This window comes from Neoarius graeffei, chromosome 25 (assembly GCF_027579695.1).
Source record: "Neoarius graeffei isolate fNeoGra1 chromosome 25, fNeoGra1.pri, whole genome shotgun sequence".
Lineage (NCBI taxonomy): Eukaryota > Metazoa > Chordata > Actinopteri > Siluriformes > Ariidae > Neoarius > Neoarius graeffei.
In genome coordinates this window covers 42244592-42256700 of record NC_083593.1, presented here as the reverse complement: position 1 = coordinate 42256700, position 12109 = coordinate 42244592, and the positions used below count along the sequence as shown (strand labels likewise).

General features: G+C 41.2%; 1 protein-coding gene across 4 annotated transcripts in view; it reads left to right on the top strand.

Annotated features, from left to right (window-relative positions):
* LOC132873358 (A-kinase anchor protein 2) overlaps positions 1 to 12109 on the top strand; it is a 176567-nt gene that overhangs the window by 55991 nt on the left and 108467 nt on the right. For all 4 annotated transcript variants that reach the window (XM_060908840.1, XM_060908839.1, XM_060908841.1 and 1 more), the window contains 4 exons: positions 3282 to 3396; positions 3829 to 3850; positions 4633 to 4734; positions 5303 to 6022. In XM_060908840.1, coding sequence (XP_060764823.1) covers positions 3282 to 3396; positions 3829 to 3850; positions 4633 to 4734; positions 5303 to 6022 — 959 coding nt within the window. The remainder of the gene's footprint in view (positions 1 to 3281; positions 3397 to 3828; positions 3851 to 4632; positions 4735 to 5302; positions 6023 to 12109) is intronic.

The following is a 12109-nucleotide window of genomic DNA, read 5'->3' as shown; positions in this document are numbered from 1 at the left end:
CAGGATGACCTCACCCATCCACAGGACAGAAGGTCTCACTGACTGTTGACTACTTAAGACTCTTTCCAAAAAATTATTATACGTGTGTGTGTGTGTGTGTGTGTATATATATATATATAGAGAGAGAGAGAGAGAGTACAGTGGTAATGCTCACTGACTACGACACGGGAGATCAGGGTTCGAATCCCGGTCGGGGCAAAACATCATCCAGTAAGGGTCCTTAGGCAAGACCCCTCATGATATATCAGCCTACCTCAGGAATGAGTGAAGACATAACTGATAGAGTCATACCGGCTCAGACGTCGCCCGGGTCAACAAGGTCTGCGTCAGTTGCTAGGGAACCAGGGCAAACTGATGAGAAATGGGCTACAGGAACAAGACATCGATGGACGAGGACAGAAAATACGGAATTGCTGGAATGCTACTATACAAGCAATCCCAGAGAGAGGGGATACATGCAGCAAATGTGGGACCATTAGATACTTTGAAACCCACAATCAAGGCTAACAAAGAAACAGCTATTAGCCCAGTGTTCCAATATCCGTAATCGAAATCTACTATCACAACTAGAGATTAATGAAATACAACAACAATGCTACGGCAAGGGGGAGCATACGTCATCTGGATGGGAGCATATGTTGCTCTAGAACCTGGATATACCTTTCAGCATTGATGGTGTCTTTCCAGACGTGTAAGCTGCCCATGCCACACGCACTAATGCAACCCCATACCATCAGAGATGCAGGCTTCTGAACTGAGCGCTGATAACAACTTGGGTCGTCCTTCTCCTCTTTAGTCCGAATGACACGGCGTCCCTGATTTCCATAAAGAACTTCAAATTTTGATTCGTCTGCGCCTTGCCCAGAGAAGACGTCTGCACTTCTGGATCATGTTTAGATACAGCTTCTTCTTTGAGCTATAGAGTTTTACCTGGCAACAGCAGATGGCACGGTGAATTGTGTTCACAGATGATGTTCTCTGGAAATATTCCTGAGCCCATTTTGTGATTTTCAATACAGAAGCATGCCTGTATGTGATGCAGTGCCGTCTAAGGGCCCGAAGATCATGGGCACCCAGTATGGTTTTCCGGCCTTGACCCTTACGCACAGAGATTCTTCCAGATTCTCTGAATCTTTTGATGATATTATGCACTGTAGATGATGATATGTTCAAACTCTTTGCAATTCTACACTGTGGAACTCCTTTATGATATTGCTCCACTATTTGTCGGCGCAGAATTAGGGGGATTGGTGATTCTCTTCCCATCTTTACTTCTGAGAGACGCTGCCACTCCAAGATGCTCTTTTTATACCCAGTCATGTTAATGACCTATTGCCAATTGACCGAATGAGTTGCAATTTGGTCCTCCAGCTGTTCCTTTTTTATACCTTTAACTTTTCCAGCCTCTTTTTGCCCCTGTCCCAACTTTTTTGAGATGTGTTGCTGTCATGAAATTTCAAATGAGCCAATATTTGGCATGAAATTTCAAAATGTCTCACTTTCGACATTTGATATGTTGTCTATGTTCTATTGTGAATACAATATCAGTTTTTGAGATTTGTAAATTATTGCATTCCATTTTTATTTACAATTTGTACTTTGTCTGAACTTTTTTGGAATCAGGGTTGTGTATATATATATATATATATAAACTATAGAAATGATGACATTTTAGAGTGAGTGCTTTAATACAGTATAAAACCTGTGAATTGCATGTTAGAGCTGCTGTACACCTCCTGACCAATCAGATTCAAGAATTCAACAGCGCTGTGGTATAATTAAATGTACATTACAGGCATTTAGCAGAGTCTCTTATCCAGAGCGACATACAACATACCCAGAGCAGCCTGGGGAGCAGTTAGGGGTTAGGTGCCCTGCTCAAGGGCACTTCAGCCATTCCTGTTGATCCAGGGAATCAAATCGGCAACCTTTTGGTCCCAAAGCTATTCTCTAACCAGTAGGTCATGGCTCCCACATGTAGAAATATAGAAGTTGTACAACTGAATAAGTTATTCGCATATCTTCAGCTGAATCAAGAATCACTTTTGGAAACTCCAATAGAAACTCAGATATTAGTTCTCAGATCGAAAAATGCTTCATGCAAACCATTTCACCAATTCCCATTAGAACCTGACAATATGCGTGTTCTTTTTATCTCGCCCATGACGAAGTAAGCGGGGCGAGGTATTGTAATCAGTGTGGTTTGTTTGTGTGTCTGTCTGTTAACAATCTAGCGTCTAGACGGTTGCACCGATTGACTTCAAATTTTCAGGGTAGGTGGGCAATGGTCCGTAGATTACCTGACTAAATTTTGGGGGTAACCAGGTCAGAGTGAAGGTCAAGGTCACTGGAAAGGTCAACCTTTCGGTCAAAATAACATTTTCCATGATAACTCAAAAACGGCTGCCAATAAACTAACATTTACTATTATGAGCATATAAGAACTCCCATATGGCTTTTCATTTGGGACCATGATCTTTGACCTTGAAATGTCAAACTCAAGGTCACAGATTTTCAGAGGGCTGTAAATGAAAACGGTTGATGGTAGACAGATATTTACCATTATCAACTTATAGGAAGTGCCATATGGACTTTCATTTGGCACCATGGCCTTGAATGACTTGAAATGACAAACTCAAGGTCATTGATTTTTATAGGACTATAACCTGACAGCTGATGATTGAGAAATATTACCATTATCAACATCTCATCTCATTATCTCTAGCCGCTTTATCCTGTTCTACAGGGTCGCAGGCAAGCTGGAGCCTATCCCAGCTGACTACGGGCGAAAGGCGGGGTACACCCTGGACAAGTCGCCAGGTCATCACAGGGCTGACACATAGACACAGACAACCATTCACGCTCACATTCACACCTACGGTCAATTTAGAGTCACCAGTTAACCTAACCTGCATGTCTTTGGACTGTGGGGGAAACCGGAGCACCCGGAGGAAACCCACGCGGACACGGGGAGAACATGCAAACTCCACACAGAAAGGCCCTCGCCGGCCACGGGGCTCGAACCCAGACCTTCTTGCTGTGAGGCGACAGCACTAACCACTACACCACCGTGCCGCCCTCCATTATCAACATATAGGTATAAAATAAGTGCTGCCGGGCGAGGTTTGTTTTGCCTGCCAACACTTGTGGTGTTTGTTTTTTGTTTTCCCCCAGCAAGGCTACACTGTCTAGCTGTTGACATATCTCGTGGCCTGATGTATCTGTTGTGTGCGTTGAGGTTTTTACAGATGAGATGATGTTCTTGTGTTTTGTTTTCCCAGACTGGAATCTGAAATCATTCTGCTGGAGAACGAAGAATCACAAATATCAGCCAAAGAGCAAGTGCTCAGAGAGAGACTTCGTGAAACAGAGAGCTCTATTGAAGACCTACAGAAAGTAAGACATTCCCAAACACACACACACACACAAATCTTAATAAAATTAATATATTCCTTTCACTGACATAACTAATGTACTGTATCTAATTAGTTCTGTGCCTACCCCTAAACCAAAATCAACCTTAACATGAATGACCAAAAGGAAACCTTTTGTGTCTCGAGTTTTAAACTAAAAGTCAGTTTTTGCAGCCAGGCATTTCGTCCTCACCAAGACATAAGAACAGGACGATGCAGCCAAATGTCGCAAGAAACTATGCAACCATCTTTATTTAGCTTGGGATGGAACAGACATATTTTTAATTTTCATCAAGGCCATAATCAAAGTTCCAAGCCACATAGTTTGCTATGTATGAACATACCATCCATCTGCTTTTGTACCTTAAAAAAAAAAAAAACTTAGTCTTTCTATTCTTTTTTTTTTTATTTGCAGAGTCTGCAGAACCAAGATGGAGGTACGGGTCCAAAGGTCCATTGTATTCTTCTAGCTACACTGAGAAAAAAGGATCAATCTAGCAAACCTAAAGGGCTCTTCAGTTTGTCTCTCTGGGAGAAGGGTTTGGGTTAAAGACAGATTAAGAAAAAGATCTAAGCAGAACAAAATTAGAAAGCTTGAACCGTTCCTCATACCAAGAACTCTTGAGGAACCCTTTTCTCGAAGGCTGTCGGCATGCCAAATGATTTAGAACATATAATGGGTATTAATGAGTTCTGATTTATTATGAAAAAAGTGCTTTCTTGCAAATCCTCATCATATCCTAGAAACGTTGTTGTGATTATATGATACTGTCGAAGAATCTATTGGCAGAGGTACCAAAGTACACACACACAGTTGCCCATGCCCCCCTTGGCTCATTTCCCTCTTGCCTCAGCTAGACTATTGAACTCCACACACAAGTCATTGACTCTGAACTTTGTTTACAATAAGCCATCTATTGACAGAAAATCCCTCCAATGCAGCAGCAACATTGTTTCACTCTAATACACTCATTCAGCTTTTGCTGTCGAAGCACCGAGCTGCTGCAGAGAAATAACGAGAGACCGGAGGAAGAGAAAGGAAAAGATACCTACTCAATACAGCAAGAAGGGAAGGGGCAGAACCTGAGGGGACGGGGCAGAACCTGAGGGGACGGGGCAGAACCTGAGGGGAAGGAGAAAGGGAGCCAGAAGGACTTGAACTTATACTCAGATAGCACAGATCCACTTTTATCACTTTTTTTTCCTCTTTGCGCAACAGATGCAGTGAATCCCACCTGTTCCCAGATCCCCAAGCTCTCAGGGTCGAACCCCCAAACTCTGTCCTCTGCTTTAGGGGATCGCCAACACTCAAGAAAAGCCGGTAAGTGTTTGGTGGAGGGTGTGAGAGGGGTAGTGGTGGTGGATTTGCAAGTGAACATGGTGTGAAGTCTATGGAAATTATTATTAGTAGGAGTAGTAATAGAAGAATTGTTGGTGGTGGTGGTTGTGGTGGTTGTTTGTAGTTTTATTTTTCATTTTTTTTAATATGGCTACTTTACTGTTAATTTTATTCTTTTCCATTAAATTTTCCCTAAAGCTATTAATTCAGTTTTAACATTATTGTTAAAAAAAAAAAAATCAGGCGAGCTAGTATCAGTAATATGTAAAATGTTATATCAGGTTATATCACTGCGAAGTAATCACATCATAATTTAATCACAACATATATTTTTTTTATCATCATAAATTTATATTTAAGGTCGCTAGATTCATTTTTTAAGGTGTGCACATTGATATAAAAATGTATATTTTGTATTGATTCCTGATCCTAACCCCACTGGTGAATATTAATAACTTATCAGCTTGCTCCACTGCTGTAATGCATGACCTGTCACTCAAAAGAGAACATTAACCCACCCACCCCTCTGCACTCTCCCCCATGTCTGAAGCATTATACGCCATGGAGATCAGCGTCGAAAAGGACCACAAGACAGGTGACACTAAGATCTTGTCCACTTCACGTATCAGCCCTGAAGATGCCTACCAACGGGGCGTCAAGGTCTACGACGATGGACGTAAGGTGATCTACGAGGTGCATTCTGGGAGTTCCACCACAGTGGAGAACGGTGTGCACCCCTGGAGCTCAGACGAGGTGGAGGAACTGATGCAGCGAGTGGGTCAAGTGCACCACAGACCTGATGGCACTCGTGTCACAGTCGCGCCAGGCGAGCCTGGGATCAGGGAGCAGATTATCATGCCTTCAGAGCTGGTGCAAGATCAGCAAAGTCATGAGGGTGAAACGAAGAAAGAACAAGAGCGCCAAGGTCACAGGGATGATCCAAAAACATGCCAAAGCTTCGAGGGTGAGGTGATGGAGGCACCTGAAGCTACAGCCGACAAGCCCGTCACTATGATTTTCATGGGTTACCACAGTGTGGATGATGACGAGGAGACGAAGAAGCTGCTGGGCTTTGATGGCACTATCAAAGCCGAGATCGTCCTGATCGACGAGGATGATGAGAAGTCTTTGCGAGAGAAGACCGTCACAGACGTCTCCACCATAGACGGCAACGCCGCCGACCTCGTCTCAGGACGGCCTGTTTCTGAGGCCACCGAACTTTCTTCTGAGGGCCAAGATGAAAGTTCCACCAAGGAGCCACTGCCCACAGGTACCGAAAAGAAAAAACGCTGCCAGTGCTGTACTGTCATGTGACCTTCCTTCTCCCACTTCTCCCAAAACTTCTCTTTTTCCAGAGCACCAACTCTCTGCCTCCCTTTCAAAAAACAAAAAAACAAAGCAAAATGCTTCACCTTGTTACTAACAGCACCTCTACTTCTCTGACATCAGAAAAGCACATTCTCCTCTCTGTCTTCTCTGACCTACTTTCCTCAGAGTGACTGGCTCTCTCTTGCCAGGTCTCAGGATGTTGAAGGAGTATTGTTTGAAGGAAGAGGGAGGGCTGGAATATAGAATAGCATGCGTCAAAAGTTTCGGGCAAAAAAAAAGAAAGAAAGAAAACAACACTATTAATTAACAAGAGTGTGTTCTATATATGAGATCCATAATTTGAAGGAGTACAGTGAACAAACGAGGAAGAACGTACCCAGAATATTAACATCAGCATTAAATCAACATGGGTTGAAAGGCAGTCTTAAGCCTGGGCAGAAACATTTGATACTTTCATATAGCTTTATGAAATGCAGTAGCATAGTTTTACTTGTTCACTTGTGGAAGTGCATCTGATTCATCACTGAGGTTTCTTCTAGTATATCTAAATGATATGGCAGTAGATCTGTATGTTTGCCATTTTGTTCAGTGGCCTTACTGTAACATTGGACCTTCACCATCATAGGCTTGGCTAGTCTTTGATTCTCTACGGTTTACACAGACAAGTTCGATTTTTTTTTTTTTTTTTAATTGAAGATGGCAGCAATGTCATCACGGCATGAACAGATCTTGCAGAAGACTGTTGTTTGGAGGAGATCTGTTTCTGACCTTGCTTTTGGATGCTTTTATTGGAAAAGAAAGGTCAGTGAAAATTGAACAAACACTCAAGGTATATGACAATCTTTGGATTTGAGCTAAAGTGCTAGGTACTGCCATTTCCTCAAATACACTGGCACAATAAAAAGCCATGGTTCTGATTTACGCAAAAGTTGGTGCTGGGTTTTAAAGGACACTTTTGGCACTTTAGTCTAATAATCAATCAGTCTAATCATAGATACGATCACCAAACGGTTTTTACAGTTACTTGAGGTTCTAAAGAGCATCATAGAGTCCTCATAGAGATTTCTGAACATCTCAGATGATCCAAAGCCTTCACCAGCAAACAGAGAGGCACAACCAGTCTACACTGCGTACATCATACGGGGCAGAAATACAAAGCTACAAAGCAACAAGTGACAGTGTCTAGCACCTTCATGGCGTTTTGTGCTGTAGCGGTTTCAGTCCAGAGAATTGATTCATGGCTAAATACCATATGACTCATTGCAAAGCATTGTGTAAGGAATCATGAATCAGTGGATAAATACAAATACATATAAATAGATGTAACCATGTAGATAGATTTTACTCTAAATGAGTGCCAATGTGTATTTCCAGAAGTGATTTTAATACAATATATACAGTATATGCATAGTTTGTATTTATAATGCACACCTCAATGCCATTCTTGGTGTGGATTTATTATTTATTTCTAATTTATTCACTCCTATCCAAGGCTTTGTTGTGTCTGTCATCAGACGCATTTATGTCTCTGTCTGTTACAAAAGAAAACAGGAACCCCGGAAATGTGTGCCATGTTTAAATAATATTGGCTGGCTTTTTTTTTTGGTGGTATATCAGATGCGTGTGATTCGAAGACGAGTTCAATATCATGCTAGCTTGATGGAATATATCTGATATACGACAAAAAAACGTCACCCAATATTATTACTATTATACAAAGACATTCGATGGAACAAGTTTTGGTCGCCTCGCAGGCATTCAATACATCGTTCTCTCTCAAAATCTTCTGGATTTAATGATGCAAACCTGGCAGCCATGTTCGTTTACAAAGTGTCACAGTCGCTCGTTAGCGCGGAACTTTTACGTCTCCGACGTGTAACGTTATGTTGTCTTGACAACCATGCAATATCGTAAACCATATTCAACGCTCATTCTCCATTGAGTAGAGTGATGTAATACACGTAGGATAAGTGATATGCTAACAATATTGCATGCTATCAAACCAAATGAATGAAACCCTGTCGAAGGGAATAGAACTCACGTTTTTATTCCATCGAAAAAGTGTCCTGTGTGTATAATAATTCTTCGTATCGCACAAAAAAAGGGGTTACAGAGAAAATAGAAAAATACTGTAATTCAGCTGTTTTAGAAAAAAAAATTTATCTATATGAACTGCATAATTTATTATACATTTCAGCGCTTTTATTATTAAACGAGATGCTGCATATATGGAAATTGGTATAGTAGTTTGTTTTCTGAGTTATACTTGACTGTACCAGTTCACACACAGAATTTTATTTTTGTTTTATAAGAAGGAGAAATTATTTTTATTCCCAATTGGGCTTTTTTTTTCCACTTTATGGCACCTATCAAGTGCTCAGTACACTATAATTTAGATACTAGAATATCCATGATTTTCACATTACTGCTATCATCATGCTGAAGATTGGCCCAAAAATCGGACGTGTTACACCAACTTTCATGAGAAAAGTAGAAGGAAGAATGGATTGTAGACAGAACAAATGCTTCTTTAGTTAAATGTGGTTTATGGAAGAAAAAAAAACAAGTATGCAAAGTAATACAATCTGTGCAAAATGAAAATGTGTGTTATATCTGATATAATACAGTGTATTATAGGCACTGGCACATGTAACAATCATTAAGCTTTTGTTTAGGTTCGAGCTTCGAAACTACCTAGTATCTCTGTGTGTGATGAATATTGCTGCTATAAATAGTGCTGTATTGTAAGATGTTCATGTATGTTTTAAAGAATCCGAGTAGCAAAGAAGTATGTGTAAGAATGGGCATGAATGAAACATTTTGTTGCAAGACTTTAAAATTGTAGAGAACATATCTGAACGAAGGATGAGTTTTCTTTAAGCGTTCTAGTTTTCAGATGATGCCCTTTTAACGATTATGGAACTGCTCCAGTGTTTTAGGGACGCTCCTTCCTGAGCATCTGACTCTTTTAAAGCTGTTAGCATTTTTAAATCCTCCAACAGACCCTTAGTAAGATTAATGAATTTTATCTAGCGTCCAGTTGCTCAGCATCATTCTGCCAAACTGAACCCATGTGAGTGTGGACCCTCAGCCTTCATGGTACAGTCATGAGACACCGCTGTGCTTTCGAACTAAGATTCTGCTGTATTTTTGTAAAACCTGAAATGTAACTTTTTTAACTGTTCCATTTCATCTTTCCTTTTTTACAAAAAAAAAAAAAAATGACGACGACAATGCCGACTATAATCACTCTGTGTATCTCACTCTCCATTAACCGCACACTCTTCACTCTGGACTGCCAGCTGCAATGCTGTAACAGTGGCTTTTTTTTCTTCTCCTTGTATCGTAAAACTAGTCAAATAAACAGCATTTTTTTTCCACCTGGCCTATCGTCTGTGCTATGGTTCTTTCTCTAACTCACTCCAACACAGGACACTACTACTATTGCACTCTATCACTTTTTCCTCATTCCTGGGCAGTCGCATCTCTCATACCTTCCTTAAACATCACTAACTTCACATAGGTCTCCTCTGCTCTCTCTCTCTCTCTCTCTTGCTCTCTCCTTGCCTCCAGACTGCATGCCCATGCCAAACTAAGTTCACCCCATCAGTTTTACCATACTGACTACCAAAGGCTGACTACACTTCAGGCCATCCACACCAGCGCAAGGTCAGTACGAGATTCCTCAACTAGGCTATTAGTTTATTTCAATTTTATTCTTCATTTGTTTTGAATGAAAAACACACATTTAAATATGTTAACACACTAACCCAAATTTATATTCAAGACTAATTCTTGTACAGACCTCAGGATCTCAAATGGTTTTGTTTCAGGAGCTGTTTATTAATAGGCTGCGGTTCGAAAGTTCACAGCAACGTCAAGTCCTCTGTCTTAGGACTGCATTAAAAGAATAGGTGATGCAATTTGAGACATGATTATCATCTCATCTCATTATCTCTAGCCGCTTTATCCTGTTCTACAGGGTCGCAGGCAAGCTGGAGCCTATCCCAGCTGACTATGGGCGAGAGGCGGGGTACACCCTGGACAAGTCGCCAGGTCATCACAGGGCTGACACATAGACACAGACAACCATTCACACTCACATTCACACCTACGGTCAGTTTAGAGCCACCAGTTAACCTAACCTGCATGTCTTTGGACTGTGGGGGAAACCGGAGCACCCGGAGGAAACCCACGCGGACACGGGGAGAACATGCAAACTCCGCACAGAAAGGCCCTCGCCGGCCACGGGGCTCGAACCCGGACCTTCTTGCTGTGAGGCGACAGCGCTAACCACTACACCACCGTGCCGCCTCATGATTATCAAGTATAATTAAAAAATAAAACACAACAAGCCTCATTTATATGTTTTAGTAAAGTTATGTAAATGTTAGTAGAAGCCAAACTGAACAAAAATCATCCACCAGATTTACAAACGTTTCAGGAATTCTGGCATTTCTTAGTCCTGACCTAGTGAACTAGAATGAGAATGTGTTCTTGAGAGATTACAAAGCACTTCTACAAGCTGATATGGAAAAGGGCATCAGTAAAATGCTGTAAACATAAAAATAAGCAGTTTAAACTTGACAGTATATTCCATATATGGTAAAAAAAAAAAAAGTGCTGTAATCCATGCAAATTATGTGATTTGAAGTCACATTAATTATTCTTATTATGCATAAATTTACACACACTCAGAAGCACAAATAGGACATGCACATTTTTTCCAAATTTCTGGTAAAATAATAATAATAATAATAATTTAAAAAATAATTCCCCACACGCCCCTCCTTCGGGCTGTATTTTTTCCCCTCATGTTTGGGTCCTCTACCAGAGGTCTGGGAGTTTGAGGGTCCTGCACAGTATCTTAGCTGTTCCTAGGACTGTGCTTTTCTGGACAGAGATCTCAGATGTTGTTTCTGGGATCTGTTGGAGCCACTCTCCCAGTTTGGGGGTCACTGCACCAAGGGATCCCATCACCACAGGGACCACTGTTGCCTTCATCTTCCACATCTTTTCTAGCTCTTCTTTCAGCCCTTGATACTTCTCAAGCTTCTCGAGTTCCTTTTTCCTGACATTATTGTCACTTGGTATTGCCACATCTTAATAGATGTTCTCCCGTTTGTCCACCACTCCCATGACCAGTTGGTTAGCCATTACCAGTTTGTACATCTGTATCTGGACAAACTGGTAATGGCTCACCAACCAGACATGGTAGTGATATATATATATCTCAGGCTTGTTGTACTCAAGTCCAGGATTCCGACTCGAGTCCAACTCATGCCCTGATTTTAAGGACTCGTGACTTGACTTGAGCACTGATGACTCAGACTTGGACTCATGTATTAACTGCATTCGGACTCGTAAATTGGAGACGAGGACTCTGATTTTTTTCTTTATTTTTTGTAACATGACATAATAATTTGGCATAATATATTTATCTCTACATTAATTTTTATACTAATTTTGTGCAAGAGAATGCACGTTCACCTGTTCATACATCATGTTCAGGAACAAACTAACCTTACTGGCGCTAAAATGCCTGGAGAGAATGTCCCTAGGATTGTCCGCTTTGCTTTTACAGACTTCTCGTGCAGTGGGAAAAAAATGCACTGCTATGTGTTCCATATGTAGAAGAACTATCGAGGAGACGACGGGGACAACCTCGAACTTCAATCGTCATTTGGCAAGACTCCACCCAGGGAAGGAAGTGACATGCTACAGTATGTTCATTGCTCTGTTGATAGCGGGGCTTGCTGACCAATGAACTAGCTAGTGTTAACCCTCTCTTGTGTTAGTGGGCGGGGCTTGCTGACCAATGAACAAGCTTTTTATATGTAGCCTATTAACTAAAATGGGGTAGTCAAGCAGTAACGTTAGTCCAACACAGTAGCAGAGACGGTTTCACATAAAGGCAGCAACAGCCACCGTCAAATGGTGCAGTTGGAGTCTTGTTCTCGGACTCAACTCAGATCAATAGTGGACTCGACTCGAACTTGACTTGAAATTTTCTTTAATGACATGGACT